The sequence below is a fragment of the Olea europaea genome, chromosome 10, assembly GCF_002742605.1.
Source record: "Olea europaea var. sylvestris chromosome 10, O_europaea_v1, whole genome shotgun sequence".
NCBI lineage: Eukaryota > Viridiplantae > Streptophyta > Magnoliopsida > Lamiales > Oleaceae > Olea > Olea europaea.
The window spans coordinates 94,777-116,334 of NC_036246.1; the positions used below are offsets into that span (position 1 = coordinate 94,777).

The 21,558-nt window shown below is 38.1% G+C and overlaps 2 protein-coding genes across 3 annotated transcripts; one reads left to right on the forward strand and one right to left on the reverse strand.

Annotated features, from left to right (window-relative positions):
* Positions 1-10,064: 10,064 nt before the first annotated feature.
* Positions 10,065-10,760, reverse strand: LOC111402564. The gene has a single exon (XM_023030946.1). The coding sequence runs from the start codon at positions 10,758-10,760 to the stop codon at positions 10,065-10,067; it is 696 nt and encodes a 231-aa protein (XP_022886714.1).
* Positions 10,761-16,715: 5,955 nt separating this feature from the next.
* LOC111400764 (protease HtpX homolog) lies at positions 16,716-21,468 on the forward strand. Of its 2 annotated transcripts, XM_023028155.1 has the most exons (9): positions 16,716-17,190; positions 17,323-17,380; positions 17,646-17,713; positions 19,096-19,275; positions 19,595-19,691; positions 20,426-20,535; positions 20,623-20,756; positions 20,837-21,020; positions 21,200-21,468. In XM_023028155.1, the coding sequence occupies exons 1-8, from the start codon at positions 16,972-16,974 to the stop codon at positions 20,985-20,987; spliced, it is 1,017 nt and encodes a 338-aa protein (XP_022883923.1). In that variant the 5' UTR covers positions 16,716-16,971; the 3' UTR covers positions 20,988-21,020; positions 21,200-21,468. The 2 variants fall into 2 exon arrangements, with proteins under 2 accessions (XP_022883923.1, XP_022883922.1); XM_023028154.1 differs by having other exon boundaries at positions 20,837-21,468.
* The last annotated feature ends 90 nt before the right edge of the window (positions 21,469-21,558 follow it).

A 21,558-nucleotide genomic window follows, 5' to 3' on the forward strand; every position in this document is an offset into this window, starting at 1 on the left:
TTGGTTTAGGTTGCATTTTGGTGAAAAAGATGAAATTCGGAAGAAACAAGTGAAAAATGACCAAAGTATAAGAGAACGAAAGTTCGGAGACTAAAGTGCAAATGATCCAAACTTGTGTCTAAGATTATGATGAAGATTCGAAAGTGTTAGAGGTCAAGTGGATGAGGAAAGAAGTCAAAGGGATGAAATAACGTCAAAGTTTGATCAATACATCAATTTCCAATCGAAAACTAACACACCAGTTTTTAGTCTCATGTTGGGACCCATTTTTGACATGGAAGATGATCGAATTGGGAGATGACTTCTGAATAAAAATTGTGTCTCTTTGCGTTATCTATCCAATGAAACTTGAATCACCTCAATTGGATATCGGGAAAGAAAGTTATGATTAAAACACTGAAAGCTATCTGGCGGAACCATGCGGTCGCATGCCTTTCTACTATGCGGTCGCACACACCTATACCGAGAATTGAAGAGGCTGAAAGTGTATAACCATGCTACCGCAATGACAATAACCATGCGGTCACATAGTGTTTTTTGGGCGGCCGAACTTCAGTTTCCTTATACGATTGAATCTCTTGTGGTAACCTAATTTTCACGGGATATAAATGGCCAAAACCACCCAGAACGAAGGGAGACGCCCCCAAACCTATTTCTTTCATCTTGGTGCTCAAGAAACTCCATGGAAACTAAGGAACTTGGTGAAGCAACGAAGGATCTCAATCAGTTTTGGTGATTTCGACATCTTTAATTCATGTAATTGAGTTTTTCATTATTAAACAATTTTAGAATCGAATTTTCATATCTTGAATATGTTTTTGACATTAGTTTAACAATTATTAGAATTTCCATAGATTCAGTCATGCTTTCTCTATCGAATATTCGAAATAATTGTTGAATTACAATTTGAATTATTTATTGTTAAGATTATTTTAACTTTTATCAAATCCTTCATAGATCTAGCCATGTTCCTTCTATCGAATGATTGAAATAATTGTTGAATTTTAATCTTAATATTACTTTATTGGCGAATTGATTACTGCATTATGCTTGATGTATATGGTCGATTTTTTGATCTTGTTCCAATAAAAAAATGTGCGAATGTGTTATAGAAAATCTAGATTCTAGCAATATAATTGGAATTAAATTGGACTTTATTGTTAAATCTTCCGATTAGAGAGTTGGGAAGAAAATCTCTAATTGAGGAAAAATACATGAATTATTGATGTCGATAGATCCAATCCATTGGGGAAATTCCGACGCTTCACTTATGTCGCACATTGATAATTAATTTTTATTCCAAGTGACAAATCATTCCCACATAAAATTACAAAAACCCTAGTTTGTTTGATTTTTTGAGAAAATTTCCATCTCCCTGTGGATACGACACCCCAAAGCTGTACTACAATCACCGCGTTATACTTTGGGCGTAATCAAAAAGCTAGAAAATCATCCTAACAACTATATTTACCAAAGATTTGGTATGAACTCCCTACCCTTCAACCTATTGGTGGTACTTTTTAAGATGCTCGATATTCCATGGCCGGCTTATTGGCTTTCCTCTTTGGTCTTTTAAGCTGTAAGTTCCTTTTTCAAGGTTGCAAATTACCTCATATGGTCCTCCCAATTTGGTCCAAGCTTGGATGGAGGATGCCCTGCTGCTGCTACCTCCCTCAATACTAGATTTCCCGGCTCAAAAGTCCTTGGTCTTAGCCTTTGATTAAAGTATTCAGTAGCCCTTCGCTTGTAGGCTGCCATGCTCACGTCGCTTTCTTTCTTACCCCATCAAGTACGTCGAGTTCTGCACTGGTAGCCGTGACGTCGAGATGCTTGACTTTCATCCTGCCAGTTTCGTTTAAGACTTCCACGGAGACAATGGCTTCCATCCCGAAAGAGAGTTTGAAGGGTGTTTCTCATGTAGATTTTCGCAGGGTTGTGTGATATGCCCACAACACATTTGGCAATTTGCCTACCCAAAGCCCCTTTTCCTTTTCATGTCTTGTCTTTAAATCCCATAGTATTGCCCGATTTGTTAATTCTGCCTGCCCATTGGATTGGGAGTGAGCAACGGAAGTGAGTATGTGGTCGATGTAATAATTTGCACAGAAGGCCTTGAAGTCGTGGTTGTCGAATTGTGTACCGTTATCATTTATGAAAACTCTTGGTATGCTAAACCCACATATTATATTCTTCCACGTGAAACTTTGTATCTTGGCCATCGTGATAATGCCCAAGGGCTCCGCCTCGACCCATTTGGTAAAATAATCGATGGCCACTAATAAGAACTTTCTTTGTCCCTTGGCTATGGGTAGAGTCCCTGAGATATCCATTCTCCACTGAAAGAAATGGCATATCCCAAAAATGATAGATTGTTGCTCAGCTGGAACATGAATCAGATTCCCATGACGTTGACATGCATTACACTTTCTCACGAATTCTTTGGCGTCCTGCTTTATAGTTGGCCAATAGTTCCCTTGTCGTAGAGCCTTAAATGTGCGGGTGACCACACTCTGATGGTTGTCACAAAATTTTGCATGTATCTCCAGCAATACTTCATGTGCCTCAGTTGGGCGCAAGCACTTTAAGTATGGCATGGTGAAACCTCGCTTGTAAAGTTGTCCCTCGATAATGGTAAACGATGCTGCTTATATTTTTATTCTATCCTCGAGAACATCCTTTGGCAATTTATCCTCCACAAGATAATCAATTATTAGGTCTATCTAAATTTTCTTATATTCCTTGTGTACCACTTCGATTACGTACAATATACCTAGCTGTCGCAGGATTTGCACACTCGCTGTACTAGGTAGATTTTTGAAGTTTGCAATCAAGCTTGGATAAAGCGTCTGCTCATTAATTATCTTTGCTAGGGACCTTGGTTATCTCAAAACTCGCAAATCCCCTTTGCTGGTCCTGACTTTCATCAAGTAAGCTGCCATTTTCCCGTATATCGCTTTGAATTCACCTGTTACTTGCCCAACTATCAACTGAGAGTCACTGGAGATTTTTACTGATGACACTCCTAGTCTGGATGCTAAGTTTAGGCCCGTAATCATTGCTTCATACTCAGCGTCATTATTTGTTGCCCGAAACTCGAAGCGAAATGAATATTCTAGTTTCTCAGATTCTGGTCCTATCATAATAATGCCTGCTCCGGATCCTTCACTGTGTGGGGATCCGTCCATGAAGATTTTCCAAACTTCCTCTTATCACGTAGGCTGGTCAAGCAAGGCTGTAAGTTCTACGATAAAATCTGCTAGAGCTTGCGCCTTAATAGCCGTCCTTGGTTTGAATTTGATGTCAAACTTGTTCAATTCGATGGCCTATTTTAGCATCCTTTCGAATGTCTCAGGTCAGTGCAAAATCTACTTGATGGGCTAATCAGTCATGACTTGCACTGTATGAGACTCGAAATATGGCCTTAACTTTCTTACGGCCACAATCAATGCAACCACCAACTGCTCTGCAAGGTTTCGCCGGGTTTCTGTGCCTCTCAACACTTGGCTAACATAATAAATTGGCTTTTTTGACTTTGAAAATTCTTTCACAAGCACCAAATTGATAGCATGCTTTGAAACAGCCAAATACAAACATAGCACGTCCCCTGCACATGGCCAAGTTAAGATCGGGGGCTACTAGAGTGACTGCTTTAAGGATTTGAAGGATTCTTTACACTCCTTGGTCCATTTAAAGTTGTTTGAGCCCCCAATTGCCTTGAAGAAGTGGTAACATTTATCGACTGCTCGACTCATGAAACGATTCAAAGTCGTTACCCGTATTGTGAGCCGCTGGACCTCCATCTTGCTTGAGGGGCTTTTCATCTCCAGGATAGCTTGGATCTTATCTAGATTTGCTTCGATGCCTCTCTATGAGATTATGAAGCCCAATAACTTTCCACCTGCTGTTCCAAAAACACACTTCTCAGGATTGAATCTTACCCTATTCCGTCGGGCAACGTCAAACACTTTTTGTAGATCAGCTACGCGATCGTTGACCTTAATACTTTTGACAACCATATCATCGACATAAGCTTGGATTAAATTCATAATCAGATCTCTGAAGACCTTATTTACTATTCTTTGATAAGTTGTTCCAACATTTTTCAAGCTAAACGACATAGCTGTGCAACAGTACGTCCTAGAGTCTATTATGAATGATGTTTAAAGATCTGGTGATACCCAGAAAAAGCATCCAGAAGACTTAGTCGTTCGTGACCTGATGTGGCATCAACCAAATGATCTATTCTGGGTAGCGAATATAAGTCTTTAGGACATACTTTGTTCAAACCAGTGTAATCCATGCACATGTGCCATTTCCCCTTCAATTTTTTCACGAGGACAAAATTCGCTAGCCATTCGAGATATTGCACTTTCTTGACAAACCCTGCATGTAACAACTTTTTGACTTTTGTCTTCACTGCAACTTGTCACTCTCGGGCAAGGTTTTTTTTTTTTTTTTTTTTTGCTTCACTGGCTTTGCTCCCGACAGGATACCGAAGAGGTGCTGAGCAACTGATGGACTGATCCCTAGAATATCACATGGACTCCACACGAAAACATCCAAATTGTTAGAAAAACACTTCACTAATTCTTCACTTTCTTCTGGCCTCAAGTTTGCCCTAATGCCGACTTCATGTCCTTCTCCTATCAAAATCTTCCTGTCATGTCAAAGGGCTCGATTTACCCCTTTGCGAGTTTAAAATCCAACATCTTAACCAGTGGTGATCCCCTTGCCTGCATACTATCAATGTAGCACCTTCTTGAAGATTGTTTATTGCCCCTAACACACCCAACCCCATGGCTGGTTGGGAACTTTAGAACTTGGTGATAAGTAGAAGGAATTGCACCGGCGGCATTGAGCAAAGGTCGGCCATATATTCCATTGTATGCCACTGGTGTTTTAACAACAAGAAAGTTTGCTAGGATCACCACGCTTGTAGGATAATTACCCAACGTCATTCAAAGTTCTACAACTCCTTCTGGTATAACAATGTCCCCTCTTAATCATTGGAGGGGGTGGATGTAGGTTTTAGTTTTTAAGGAGAAATTTTCAATCCCACAAATGCTTCCCAACTGAGGACGTTTTCCGCGCTACCACCATCAACCAACACCTTTTTGACGTCAAAATTCGCTATGTCACTAACGATCACCAAAGCATCGTCGTGGGGTATTGCCACACCAATCAAATCTTCTTCATTGAAAGAGATATTTAGCCTTCTCCTGGATGGAGCAAACCCTAATAGTGAGGGCATAACCCTTCTCTACCTACTGCGATCCCTCCAGTTATAACATTTATTACTCCAGCCCTAGGTGATGGACGGTAATCAACTTTCTATTTGCCTCGATCATTCTTCACATATTTAGTCAGAAACCTCATTCAAGTAGATACATTCCTCCGTGTCATGCCCATGGTCCCTATGGAAGTGACAATACTTGCTCTTGTCTCTCTTATTAGCGAAGGCCACCATAGGCTTCGGCCAGTCGAGCTCTTTCATGTCCCAAATTTTCATTAAAACCTTAGCCCATGGAGCGTTTAGAGGGGTGAAGGCTTTTACCTCTTCTCGCTTTTGTTTGATCGATAGATCCTACGCATATCCTCTGTTCATATGCTTGTTTTTTGACTTATTCTTATCAACAGATTTTCTCTCCTCCTGTGATTTTCGCTTGTGAGCTTCTGGCTCCAGTCCTTCTCGAAAGTTTCTCGTGACCCTTCTTACTTCCTCGACATCTATATATTTGTCCTCCTTTTTCAATAGATCATACATTGACTTCGAGGGGTTTTTCGAGAGTGACATCTTAAAGGCTTGACTCTGCATCCCATTCATCAATGCAATGACTACCGTCGACATCTAAAGATCCTTTATGCCTAATGTTTTCCGACTAAACCTAGCCATATAATCTTGCAGGGGCTCATCTTTATCTTGGACAACTTGCACTAGCCATGTAGAGATCTTTCCCTTCCTCTCGCTACTCATGAAATATGCTACAAAGTTTCTAGAGAGCTCATCACATGTTTTGATAGATCACAGAGCCAGAATGGCCACCCAATCTCTTGCTTCTCTTCTTAGTGTCAGCATAGAGGACCAATACATCATGGCATCTAGGGCTACATACAATCTCATCAAATCAATGAAAGTGCGTAGATGATCAAGTGGATCAGTAACTCTATCATACACTTCTATCATTGGCTGTTTGAAACCCTTTGGTAGATGGACTACCATGATTTCTGGGACAAATAGGTCTTCTTCTAAAACCATCTGCCGTCGCCTGTCCTTTCTTATTGACAGCGCGTCATCAATCTTCTAGAACATTATAACCTCCATTCCATGCTCCAGATCTACCATAGGACGCTTGCCTTGCGGATGTATGACTTAATGGGACCCTTGGTCGGCAACCGTCTCCTGAATGACTGGGAGGACAGTTGCGTGGTTCATCTGGGGTGGTTGCCAACTTGTGTTTTGTGGCGGTGCTTCTGGTAGATTGTGGGATAGATTGGCTATTCTTTGTGTCTGACTTTGCGAGAGAGTTATCATAGTGGCTAATTGGGCCTCCAGAAGGCTAATTGGCTCTACATTACATATTGAGGCTGCGGCTACGGATCTTGACCCTTGGCGACAGACTCTGACTCTACAGTGTTAGCAAGCACACAAGCATCGCTCCTAGTTCATCTTCTTGACATAGCTTTTATGCTTGGTGAAAGTTTCCACAGACGGCGCCAATGAAATAATTTCGATGCGACTCTGTGCCTTCTTGAGAGGGAAAAAGTTATCTTTAGTTCTCCAGTGGTCTTGCAAAAAAAGAGGTTGGGGCTTCCTCCCCCCGTTTTACCTCCGGCATGAAAATCAATAGTTGTCTTGAGATAAAGGATGTAAGGATGTTATGGAATATAGAGGCAATAATGGAAGGGAATATTTTTCTTGAAAAGAAAAGTCCTCTTTACCTAACACGCCCATGGGGTATTTATAGGAGTCTAGCACTACGTAACCGTCAAGCAAGTCATTCACGTGTCATCATGAGACCTACCCATTCCTCAAACGATTTTTTTTTTCCATTTGTTTAGCGATTACCTTCCGCCCACTACTTGAATGGTGAATTGGGGAATATATAATTTTTCCCCAGTGTATATATATATATATATATACACACACACACACACACACTAAATTATATAATTTGTAAATTATATAATTTAGTGTGTGTGTGTGTGTGTGTGTTTTGAGCAAAAGATTCAACAAAATGGGCGTGCAGATTATGTGGTCGCGTCGTACCTTTCACATTAAAGATTCGATTCCCTTGGCCGATACTACGCCTTTTAATTTTTAAACAGAATAATTAAATATTAATAAAAGATTCTACCAACCTTTAGCAATGGCAGCTCATATTAGGGTTGGCAACGGTTCTGTTCAATCAAAATAATTACCGAACCATCAATTTTTGGTTATACCATATCCGCATCATAATCATGTAAGTCGCTTCAATTCATATCTTAGTTCAGTTGAATTCGGGTTGTTAATAACCACGAACAGGGACAAATTTAGGACTTCAACCCAATTAGGGCGACGTTGATTGTCAACAGTCAACGACCGTATAGTGATGTCATTTACTAATATCAAATTAAATAATATTAAAAATTATTCTATCTATATGTGTTATCAATGCTTAATAAATCGTTTCCTCGACTAAAAGTAGTTACGGGATTAAATGCACCACTACAAAAACTAGGTTGGGACATCGATTGAAAAATAATTTTACAATCTGTATTAGAATGAAAATTAATTTTAAAGTATAATTAAAGTTTCAATTTCAAATTCCGAACAACAATTTATCAAAAATTATATATTCCCCAAATCTCAATTTTCATAAATTACATAATCACATTTCACAATACTCAAATTAATTTTTAATATCACAATTCACAATTGCTATATTTTCAAGTTCTCATATAACACATAAATAAATGAAGAACACGATACTAAGTTAATTTAGCAAATAATATCCCAAATAAAAATGCAAACAATATCCCAATTCTCAAATGCACAATTCGAATTTAACAAACAATATTATCAACATAACAATACTAAACAATATCATTATCCCTTGATCATTATACTTCAAACTTGATTCCCACTCAATAACTCAAAATTTCCAACCTCAATTCATATTCAATCTCCATTCATAGAAAGAGTAATAGAAAGCCCAATTGTCAAATTTTTTTAACGGGTGCTTATTGAAAAAATAATAAAATAAATAAATAAATTAACGGGTAATCAGTTTGGGCCGGGTCGACGGTGTAAAAACTATACCCGCCTCGTCCCGAACTAGATCACTAAAATCAAATACTATACACACCCATTGTACCATCGATTCGGTTAACCGCGATTTTCGATTTTGACGGTTCGAATTGCCATCCCTAGCTCATATGATAGAGGGGTTCTTCTTTGTATGTAAAGGTATGGGGTTCAATTCTATATCCATCAACTTTTTTGTTTAATTTTTTGTTACAATAAATAATAACTAAACAACTATAGTTTTCCTTTTCGAAATAATTTTTTCAAAAAATTTATTCACTCCAATTATTACTTCATAATATAGATACTTGTATCTTTATGTTTAATCAATTTATTTTATAAAATTCAAATTTGGACAATCTAAGAATTGCTCTTTATACTTTTAAGAGTTTGAAAAACAATTTTATTTTGAGGTAAAAAATACTTCTAGTTCTAAAAAGGGAAAATTGCAGCCGAGGTATCAAACCTTTCGTTTATTAGCCGACTTTGCCCAAACCTTTAATTTGTGCTATCGGAGATACCAAACCTTTAAAAAATGAGTAGGGCCAATCCAAAATGACGGTTTCCATCTGTTTGATTGCCAAAACAATTAGTTGACCCCTCTAATGATATTTTCAAGAATTTTTCCTAAATAAGTGAAGGGCAATCTGGGCATTACACACATTTTCCTCCTATTATATACTTCACTGTTTATTTCCTTCCATTTTTTTACCGCATGCACATGGTGTTGAATTTATGCAAATATGGTTCCTCGGTGTAGATGAAGACCTCGTGGACGAACCTAAACCTGAGAAGAAGATTTCTAACTTGTCCTCGAAGCCAAGATGTGGGTGAATGCTCCTTCTTTATGTGGTGTGACCCTCCAATGTGTGAGAGATCGAAGGAACTAATTCCTGGTCTATTACGAGCTAGGAGGGAAATGGAAATTGAAATCAACACCCTTCAAGCAACAAGACCAAATGTGTGGAAGATCTGGCTCTTCGGATTTGTGTGTGGAGTATTTGTAAAATGGGTTTGTTCCTAGGTATGTAGGGTCAGATTATAGGATATCAGTATTTAGTTCCAGAAATTTGAGTTTAGGGTTCGGCATGGAGCCATGCGCTAGATATTGTGAAATGCATATGTAAAAGGGAAAAATTTTGCTATACCTTTTTACTTGAAATGGAGTGCTTCCTTTTCCCTGTACTTAATGCTGCCTTAATAGGTGATAACGATCTTTTCCTGGCCTCTACGTAAAATGCGAAATTAAAAGAGCTGATTACACTCCAAATTTTTCTGCAGAAGGTGCAGCATAGGTACCAAACTTTATAACGATTCGCAGAATCAGTACCAAACATTTTCTAATGGTTTCAGATAAAATACAAAACCTTTAAGAATATTTCAGTAAAGGTATCAAATGTTTGATAATACTTTCAGAGGAAGTATCAAACATTTTCATATATTTCCTAATCGCCTGCACATCAGATCTTACGAATACAATTTCGAAAACTAACGACAACCAACAGTAACATAATGCTAGAAATTCGACATCAACATTATCATCACATTCAACAATTTCATCAGAAATTTCAGCTACATCTACAAAATAACAGTATTGGAAGCTCATATTTCTAGTTCAGTTTACAAAAAATCACAGCATTTTCCCAAAAAAGTAAGTAACTATACAAGAGAAACCACATGATGTTCAAGATTTCGATCCTCTATTGTTGGACTTCTTTGTCTGTGACTTGGAGGTTTCCATTGAATGTGCTTTTCTCTTCTCCTTCGCTGATCTAGTTTATGTATCTTCTTGGGACTCTATTTGTGCGGTTGGTTGAGACTGTTGCTGTGAACTATCTTCACCAGGCAGTGGTCTCTTACAGCTTCTTTTGTTATGTCCGGACCCTCCACAGCTTTTACAAGTCATCTTCATGCCAGTCCTTCCTATCTTAACTCCTGCAGATGGCTCTGCCTGTGACTTCTTCCTCATTTTTTTGGGTCTGCCAGCCTGTTTTCTCTTTTGAGGTTGATTGAGAGGATGCTTTCCCAATTCTGGCCACAGTTCAGGCCCTGACATCGGATGGATCACTGGGGAGTAACACTTGAGGTATGCTTCCTTGCTATACCATGGGTCGATGTACTCATATATGCCAATATCCCTTGAAAGCATGCCTGATATTGTATGGGAACATGGTATTCCAGTGAGCTGCCATTTTCTGCATGCACATGCATTTTTTGTCAAGTCAATGCTCCACCTCAAACCGTCTCTGTTACTTGTCTTAAATTTATGGTTACTTGCATAGTCTGCCTTCAAGTACCTTGCCTCAGACTTAGCCTTCTCAATGATTTTCATAATTCTTAGCCCGAATGCATGATCCCATCTCTGCGCTGCTTCCCTCAGCCTCCGTATCACTAGGTAAGCTTCTAAGATCATTGGAGTCTTCGTAGTCTGTTCCAGCTTCTTCCCCAGCAACTGCCTCACCTTTCTGCTCATCCCTTAAACCTTCTTACTCATCCCTTTCATCAATGTCAAAATCTTTACTCAACCTAAAATATGTGTTTTCAACATTATCATCCACAGCAATATTTTCTTCCTTCTCAGTCATTGAATTCTTCTCCCAAAATATCCTTCTTATATTCATCATCCTGCTCAGGATCATCATGCTCCACATCATGCTCCACACCAGTTTCAGCATCCTGTACATCAGCATGCGATTCATCAAGCTCCACATCAGTTTCAGCAACCTGCACCTCTGGTTCGGCATCATGCAACTCATGCTCAGCAGTCTGCACCTCATGTTAAGCCTGTTGCTCTGGTTTAGAAGCATGCACATCAGTTTCAGCAGCCTGCAGCTTTGGTTCAGCATCATGCAACTTATGTTTAGCATCCTGCACCTCATGTTGAGCCTGCTGCTGTGGTTCAGAAGCATGCATATCAATTTCAACAGCCTGCACCTCTGCTTCGGCATCATGCACATCATGTTCAGCAGCCTGCGCCTCTTGTTCAACAACATGCGCCTCATGCTGAGCCTGCTGCTGTGGTTCAAAAGCATGCACATCAATTTTAGCAGCCTGCACCTCTGCTTCGACGTCATGCACATCATGTTCAGTAGCCTGCGCCTCTTGTTCAGCAGCATGCACCTGATGCTGAGCCTGCTGCTGTGGTTTAGAAGCATGCACATTAGTTTCAATAGCTTGCACCTCTAGGTCGGCGTCATGTAACTCATGTTCAGATGTCAAGTGTGGTTCAACATCATGTGGTTTCTCTGGTTCAGCAGCATACACTTCTGGTTCATGTGAGTCTACTTCAGCCCCTATAAAATCAACCTCTATATACTCATGCTATGTTCCATGCACTGTAACCTCTTCAACGTCACCTCCTGTAAGGATAACTTCCTCTTCATCTGCTTCCATGTCATCCACTTCATCAACTACGTATAAGTCATCACGTTCTACTGATTCGTCAAAAATCTCAACAGCATAGCATGGTTGCTGCTCACTCAATGCTTCATCATGTTCTCCAGACTTTTGAACATTCACCAACTCCTCACCAGTCTCACAATCAAACACTTGAACATCCCTTTGTTCTGTCTCATCCCAAGGCAACTCCAAAACCTCAACTATAGGTAAGCAATACAGTTCAGCTATCCTATTATCACCAAACCACTTCACTAAGTTCATGGAATCTGAGTCTTTAACCAACCAAAATGAAACTTCACTCATTGTTTTCTTCTCCATCTTGCACAGATATCTAATTCTATCATAATATCCTAACATCTTCACGGCATTGTCCAAAAGAAATCTATTGAAGAAATCGGTGTCGATATAGTATATATAACTTATTTTCCCATGCTTATACACAAAATTTCTCGTCTTCCGAAATAAAATTTCACCATGATAAAGCCGTATGCTGAAGTACCTTGAATTTTTCCTTGAAAAAAACAACGAAAAATTTAAAGTTAAGCCCTAACCTTTTTCAATTTGAGCAACGAGCATGTGCAGAAAAAATAGTACACAAGTATTACACTATAATTCACCAAGTCACTTAAAATTTTTGAATTTCCCAGTACGTGAAGACAATCGAACAGGGAAACTTCATAATCACAGAACTTCACATTGTAAACTGAAAAAAGGGGAACACACTTACCATACACGGGTTGGGGGAGAGAGCCTTGAATGTAGGCTGCAATGTCCACTGAATGTTCGTCTTCTTTCACGTACGTTTCGTCTTCTTCGTGGGTTTTCGCTGGGTCCATAGTGAATGGTGAGTGAAATGAAGTTGCAACTGACGTGTTTGATGTTGAGGAGGAAAATATGTGTAATGCCCATATTGTCCTTTACTTATTTGGGGAAAATTCTTGAAAAAATCATTAGAGGGGTCAACTGACGGTTTTGGCGGTCAAACAGACGAAAACCGTCATTTTGGACTGGCCCTGCTCATTTTTTAAAGGTTTGTTATCTCCGGTGACACAAACTAAAGGTTTGGGCAAAGTCTACTAATAAACGAAAGGTTTGATATCTCGGCTGCAATTTTCCCTTCTTAAAATCATTGTTTTCAAAATTTGGTTTTGGTGTTATTTTTTATTTATAACTTATGAATGATGATTTATGTTCGATGAGTTAATTGACAATTTGGCATTAAAATCAGAATTATGAATCTGTGGTTGAGATAAATAATTTATGTTGTACGAGTCATTGAATTATGAGTTATAATTTATCATTTATGAGTTTTGATTTGTCATTTGAGAATTTATGTTTAGGAATTTAGGATAAGTGAAAAAAAAATCAATTGAGAAGATGTTGGGCTCAATTCAATCATGTGAGCTTTGTTTCTTAATCAATTCTAATTAGAAAAAAATTGGGGCATTTTTGTAGATTTCTGAATGATTTTTTCAACCAAAACAAAAGTCAATATCTATTTATTCTAATTCTAGTAGTACATCTAGTTCTTTTAGCTCTAGTCCGTATGCTTTTTTGAATATTATTTAATTAAATATTAATAAGCGACCCTATTTTGCTATTACGGGCATTGATCGTTGACAGTAAACGTTCAACGTTTGCGGTCCGCACTAGCTGAACTCGAAGTCTAGATTCATCCCTACCTGACAATCTTCGGTGGTAGACAAACAATAGTGGACAAATTGACATGAGAACTCTGAATTTGTTAAAACACGGTTCAATGAAAATTATGTACCAAAAAATAGTAAATAAATTTAGTTGACATCAACAAAGTTCATTACATTCAAACATACTTTAAATTGAAGATAGTGTCGATTACACAAACATAAAAAATACAAACGAGTCTCGTATCTCATTATGTAGTTGGAGAACATTAACGTTTCTTTTCCCTCTCCTTTTGTCGTTCTCCTCGGTGGATCCTTTTCCCTAGCGGATAGTTATGTTCAAAGATATCTCCAAGTCTTTTCTCTAGTTATTTGAGCACATGTCTTCAACATGCACGACAAATCTTCATTAGGATATTTAGGCTCAAATTTACCTGAACAAACACACCTTGATTGCCCACTACACTCACCTTTAAATTGTAATGGTTTTTTTCTTGATGACGAAGTAGCATTCCAATCGAAGAACTGTCTCTAATACAACGTAAGAATAATCGCCCTATATTTTTTTGTGTTCTTCTCCACCTCCGTACATTTCGCGAACCTCAACCCACAATTTGGGCATCATTGCTTTGATGGACAGTCTGAAAACACAAAATTACATTATTTCAATTGAATTATGAATACACATTCAACAAGGAATATACCAATACATCACAAAGCAAATATAGACTCATACTGTGAAATAACTACCAGCTATGCTATGCAGCTACCACTGAGCAAATATGGATTCAAACTGTGAACTCCACCCTCATTCATACTAATTGCGTTGTACATATAGGTAATAGAATTTTACTAAATTATTAAAGGAATCACAAAAAAGAAACACTTATTTTCTTTTAGGTAGCCGAACTAGGTTCCTCAACGAAAGGAAATGCCAATCAAGTGTAGGTAGGTCTTGTAATGCTCAAAACAAGGATTTTGATAAAGAATTTTCAAAGCATTTTGCCTTGCCTTTGCAATACAATTAATTACATGGTAAAATGAAATCACTTGTTGAGAACTTACCCAAATAACTAAATTAGGACTGTGTTCTTCCTTGGGTTCTGACAGTGGCAAATGCGGATTGAATTTTTGGAGCAAAAATTTGCTAAGTTTGTTGGGGTGAAATTGTCACTCCCCCGACACAAAAAAAATTCCTCCTTCCATTTCTTAATGGAGGAGGGAGTATCCAAAACTAAGGAACCACCCGTCCTCAGCCTAACACTGGTATACCACTAGTCGGAATTCTTCCTGTCCTCCTTGAATGTGAAAAGGAAATTAAATTGCTCTACACTCAACTCGGGATTCCCTTGCTTATTCCACAGGAACAAGGTGGTGATTAGAGTTTACCACCCATTGGGGCATAGCTGGGTAGGAGTTCTTCCCTAGAAGGAGAGAAATTTGCGAATAACTCTAAGAACGGCCAGTTTATGCCCGACATGTAAGTTGGTTGAATTCAGAGCAACGTATCCCACTGGGGGAGAGTCGTTCAAGAATTATCATTATTACCAAGCTCGGAATGTCGTACTTAACCCTCAAGCTAACTAACATATCACCAGTTACAACCGACCTATACGAGCTCACTCCCCACTCTGGATTATTCCCCTCAGTTCTCCCATAAGATCTAATCTCCTCTCTTGACCCCTCTCCACCTAACTCCATATTCGCAGGGCGTTCTAGATCTATTGGGTTAACAATCGAAATAGGGACAGGGGTCAAGATTTCTTGACAACTAGATGATGAGCTAGAGGTGAGAGGTACTGACTCTTCCTACTGGTTTCCCCAGGAGTGTACTCTAGACTTGTCGGAGCTCATGTGAAAGTCAAATAGAACGAACGAAGAGAGGAAGCAGAAGAATAACTGGGAACTAGGATCTGACGACCTCACTCTAAAGAAGGAAAAGCGCACTCAAAAAATTCTCTCTCTATCTTAGAGAGAATAGTTACATGGAATAAATGGCAAAATGGAAGGCTAAAAGGGATTTAAAGTAAGAGGAGGCCAAGAGACTCAATCTAGATCGTTCATTTAATAAAAGGAGGGAAAATGAATGATTAAGATTCACTCTGTCAAAACAACTCAAAACTACGTCGTTTTGACAAAGCTTACTGGAGAAGCCACCCACAATGTGGTACAGCTCACCCCAAACAGAAGCCCAACACCTGGCACTACTATAAGGACACTTCTAGGAAAAAGGGCCAGCCGAGTCCAGAGATCAGCCCTCCTCCACAACAGGGCTGACTTGGGGGTATTTGTTGACTATCGACCTACGGTCTCACATTTAATGTTTGCGGGACCTACCTCATGCACATACCGACCTCTGAAGATCAGCTCGGTCTCATTTTAGCCATAATTTCAAGAGACATAATTATTGCAGATTCCTTACATTTTGTCATATTACCCTATCAATCTCATGCACTTGGTGGATATGACATCAGTACCGTCCAAACCCACTAATCGGTCGCCTTAGTTACCCTATCATCTGCGGGCCATCATTACCTGAAGGAAACAATGACGTGATATCGGCCTCATTAACCAATCAAGGAAAAGGTTGGTGGCATGTGGTTTGAGCTTGGTACAAGTGGCTGATTTGGTTGAAATGACACAATTTCGGTCGAGCCCCTTATAAATAGTGAGAAATGATTCCCTTCAAGGTGGGAGATAAAAAAAAATAAAAAAAATGAAATAAAGTGTACAAAATTGATCTCTCGAACTAAACATGAGTGGTAATTTTTCTTAAAGTTAGCTTAAAAATTAGTCTTCACAATTTTTTACATCAACAATTTCTTTAATTAACTCACCATAAAAGTCCTCTAACCATGACCCAAGCTCCTCTATGAAAACCCTCTTTGTCTTCAATTCTGTTACTGGGACAGAATCAATGATAGAATTTTATGTATATATACGTTTAACATTTTTTTATTGATAGCTAAAAAAATAAAAAATATTGTCAATCAAAACCTGTCACTTCATTCCTTAAAAATGCCCCATCATTGGCCAGCATTTTTTTTTTTTTTTTTTATGTAATGCCACAAGTTCAACTAGGATTGTAATTCCAATCTACGTGATACTAAATGATTGATCTAATGAAATGTGAAATTAAATGAGTCTATCAATTAATGTCAAGTTAGGGACTTAAAGTGATGTTGCAACATCAGACTAAATAGCATTACTCTTTCTTCTTTGAAAAAAGCCAAATGACCCTCGTCGTTGATACTTCGAGTGATCACACCCTCACATGACCGACATGGGTTTCTATGAATAAAATAATTTTGATCCCCATGTGTACATTATATCAACCAACCAGTGAGCTGCACAGGTTATGTAGCTCGGTCTCTATTTTTATTTATTTATTTATTTATTCCTGGTCATTTGGTCTTATCCGTTCTCTCTCTCTTCTCATCCATATTTTTACAGCGAGGTGAGCTGAAGTCCACAGAAAACGAAATGGCGGCAAATTGATACCATTAGTACGGCTGCGGATAGAAACTTAAGACGTAATCAAATCCAACAAACAACATATATTACGTCGTGATCTGTGCGTATTACACCAATGGAATGACTGGGGCAGACCACAGAATCTAGACGCTAAATTCCTGTGCAACGATGGCTTCAATTCCGCTCCCCACACTTTATTTATCAGCGAAATTTTCGCCGATTAGTTTAAGATCTACTGCTAGAAATAAATCAGCGTTCAATTCGTTTGCTGTCAAGTTTACACTGCTGAATAGTAATCCAAGAAGTCATAAATATGTTTGCCGAGCTGCTTCAGTTGTTTTTCGCGATCTTGATGCTGATGACTTTAGGCATCCTCTTGATAGACAGGTAATTGATGTCATTCCTTGAGGTACTTATTTTTTACCATGTTCTGTGTTCTTAAGTGGTACAGTTGATGGTTTTCATGATAATTTCTGAACTTTGAGGTGCTTATTTGTTCACCAATTTATCGTGGTGCAGAATACGTTGCTTTTGAGAGCGATTCCGGGTTTAAACGAGATTGGAAAAGCTTTATTAGGTAACTTAATACCTTATCATGATCAAATCCGGTTTTGAAACACTAGATAGAGTAAGTTCCTTGATTTACCAGGAAATACATAGAATCTTAGAGACAAAAATAAGGCCACTTCATGGCTTAGACTGGCCTTTTCACGGGGCTAATTTGGTTATTAATTGGTCGGTCTATGCCTAATCAGAGATGAAGTAAAAATTCATAAAAAAAGGATGAAAATTTTATTTGATAAGAATAACCAAAGAGTTCATCTTAATATGCGGTTCTGCAGGAACTGTTGCTGAACAAGTTATGCTTTTGGAGAATATAGGGACATCGGTTCTTGTTGGTGGAAATCAGGTGTAGTAAACAACCTTTTCTTTATTATGACTAGTTTAAATGTGAGATAAGGTTATACTTTGTTACTAATTATGATCATGGATGCATTACAAAAGCTCAAAAATATACAATCAAACTTGTTATATTTTTCCAACCTTTATTTGTACTTGTGAAATGTCAATATTAGATCTTCTTGAAGCCAAGAAATTTTTGAAGCTTTTTTACCTGAAGATAGCCATTTAGTAATTGAAAATTTCATTATTTATTCTTCACTTGATTGCATGTTCAGTTCTTATGTCCTCCCTGCCCATCCTAGATATTTAATTTTATTATTATTGTTTATTTATTTACTTTTTTTTTTTTTTTTTTAAAAAAAACATGGCGATCAATTTCCTGAAATGTATTACATCCTTCTAGCCAAAGATTTTATATGATAGCTCTCAATAGTGTTTTGCCTCTTTTTCCCTTAAGTGCAGTTGCAGAGGGGGTGAGGTCCCTGGCCCCACTGAAATTTGAGAATTTTTTTATATGACATTTAATCTTTATTTACTGTTTAATCTTGACATTTATTTTTTTTATTTTTTTGTGTTTGAAAAATAATTTTCCAGAGTTAATTTTTTTTTTTTTTTTTTCTTTTTTTTTTTTTTTTTTTAAAAAAAACATGGCGATCAATTTCCTGAAATGTATTACATCCTTCTAGCCAAAGATTTTATATGATAGCTCTCAATAGTGTTTTGCCTCTTTTTCCCTTAAGTGCAGTTGCAGAGGGGGTGAGGTCCCTGGCCCCACTGAAATTTGAGAATTTTTTTATATGACATTTAATCTTTATTTACTGTTTAATCTTGACATTTATTTTTTTTATTTTTTTGTGTTTGAAAAATAATTTTCCAGAGTTAATTTTAGCCCCCACTGGATTCGTGTCCTAGCTCCGCTATTGCTTCCATGTCATTTCACCTCAACATTTTTTTTGATACCTACACGAATCATGGTTCAGTGTGTTTACGATGAATGGGATATGTCACAATTTGTTTCTTGGGATTTAGACAACCATGCATTTAGTAGTTAACAGAAGAGAAAATTAACTGATTTCCAATATGTCTTCTAATTTTTCTTTTAATTGTTTTTTCATACGCCTTCATAAAAGTTTGTTGGATTGAAGAATTTGCATAAAGTGCATATCAGGCAGTTGTTAAGCATTTGAAGCATCTTGCTTGTGCCAAAACCTTGCATAAGCACTGGCATATCCTGCCACAAAAAAAACTATCTAATTTTCTTAACGAGTACCGTGTGGCAACTTCTGATATTCTTTAAGATAGTTTTCTGAAGGGTTAATGTATAATGCAGATGAAGATTGTATTGTACCTATATTAACTCATGTAGTTGGAGATGATTTGATTTTGCAGCTCCCTGAACTTTATCAGTTGATGATAGAGGCTGCCAAAATACTGAACATAGAGGCGCCTGACTTATATGTACGTCAAAGCCCCGTGCCCAATGCTTACACTCTGGCTATCGGTGGTAAAAAACCATTTGTTGTTGTTCACACAAGCTTAGTGGAGCTGCTGACTAGAAACGAGCTTCAGGTCATCATTTTATCTTCTCTAGTAGGATGGGTGCTGTTCATTTCTGTAAATTATTAGCTTTTTTTGAATATCATAAAAATCTCCCTTTCATACTTCAAGCTATCCTATAATTGTCCTGTTGTGCAAATTTTCTAGCTTTTGAGTGATGTCTCAGGACTCAAACCCTCATCACTCCATATCAAGGGCACCCTAACAGAGATAACCTAACAAATAGCATCCCAATGAAGCACCCTAACAGAGATAGTAAAGTATCCTAACAAATAGCATTTTGACAGGGTTAGCAAGATATCTTACTAAATTTTTTGTTGCTCGTATTTAGGCTGTTTTTGCTCATGAGTTGGGTCATCTGAAATGTGATCATGGTGTGTGGCTGACATTTGCAAATATTCTCACACTTGGGGCCTATACCCTACCTGGTAAGCACCTTATATCTGTATTAGTTAGCTAGGATCAAATGTTGATTTTCATCGTTTGAATTATGATGGTCTTATGTAATGAGCTCCGTGGAGTTCAGTTGTTATATCTGGTGTCGTATACGGATAGCCAATTTACTAAATCTTTGCATCAAAAGACATTTAATACTGAATCAAAGGAAATTTATAGTGCTCAAAATGCTTAGATTTTCATTGTATTTGTCCCTGGATTTAGAGGAACTGAACCCCTTCAATAGGCAAACATGATATAAGAATAGCCCTAGTCATGTCAAGCTACAATACTTTCTCCTTGGATGGTGTGCGGCAGTAGCTCTGGAGGTGATTAGTTGATTAGTGAGGTTGTGTGGCATGATGATGGTCTACAGCCTTAGGTTCTAGCCTAGGCTGCCTAATCAACCTTGTTGGATTGGGAGGGCGCTGCCATCATGGCGGGACAATTCACTCTATTGGCAACGATGGCCTCTTTAGCTTAACTTAATTACTTCATTAGGCTTTTCATTTTGTGTCCAACCATAAGACTTGAGTTCGGCATACTCATCCGACCTTGGCAATTCTACCTATGTTTTTTTTTTTTTGAAGATCTCTGGCCCTACTTGAGTGGGCCAGGTTTGATCTGATGTGGGAGTTCAGTCCGGAACGCATGTTCAGGTCAGGTTAGGATAGCGACAGTATTCATCAAAATTGAAAACTTTACTGTACCATCTGCTTGTTTACAGGTCTTGGTGGTCTGATAGCTGAGAGATTAGAAGAACAACTTTTCCGCTGGCTCAGGGCAGCAGAACTTACTTGTGATCGGGCAGCCCTTCTTGTTGCTCAAGACCCAAAGGTATAAAATATTATAATTTATCATTTTCCAATAAGTGATTGAGTAAGTTCTTATCCATTAATATCTTCTCTCAATCGCCTACAAGAGGTGGTCATCTCAGTCTTAATGAAATTAGCTGGCGGCTGCCCCTCTATGGCGGATCAATTAAATGTGGATGCTTTCTTGGACCAAGCTCGCTCTTATGACAAGGCTTCTTCAAGCCCTGTTGGGTGGTACATAAGGCCAGTGAAGTTGTTATGCTTTGAACTTTTGATGTTAATTTACTATAGATAGATTCCCTAATGTGCTCATTGACATTCAGGAATGCTCAAACAAGGCAACTTTCGCATCCTCTTCCTGTTCTGCGTGCACGTGAGATTGATGAATGGTCCAGGAGTAAGGAGTACCAATCTCTTCTTAACCGTGTGACCCCCGTCATCAGTACAAAATCTTTAGCATCTCATGTGAAATGAGAATAGAAAACAATCACCCGAGTGCTCGTACAGGTATTGTGAAGTTTCCAATATGTTCCAAATATTACCTGCAGTGGACCTTTGTATTTTCCTTGGGTGAACCCATTAAATAAAACCTCCCCTCCAATGATGCAAATCACTTCAGCTGCTTTTATATTAGTCACTATCTACTTATAGTTGTTGTTCTCATTTTTTGTGCTGTATTTAATCAGATATTTGCTGCAAGATAGATGCTACATTGATTTTGGCTGCTCACTGCATCCGAAGAAATATTATTGTATGTTAAGTTGTAAGAATTGTATAGTGTGGGATTACTACTCACCTTTGTTGGTCAAATGTGGGATGAGCAGTGAAAAGATATTTGTATCTACAACAGGCACACCATACAGAAGTTGTAAAATTGACCGTTTGGCATTGTTATAAGATGTCAGTTCCTACAAAGGAATCCAAGCTCTTATGAAGTATGATATTTATTTTCATATATGAGTTTTTCTGATTTTATGTATGGTAGTTGCTGGACCTGGCAGATATTTTTATAGTACCTTAGCATATCCTATATAGTATAAATAAG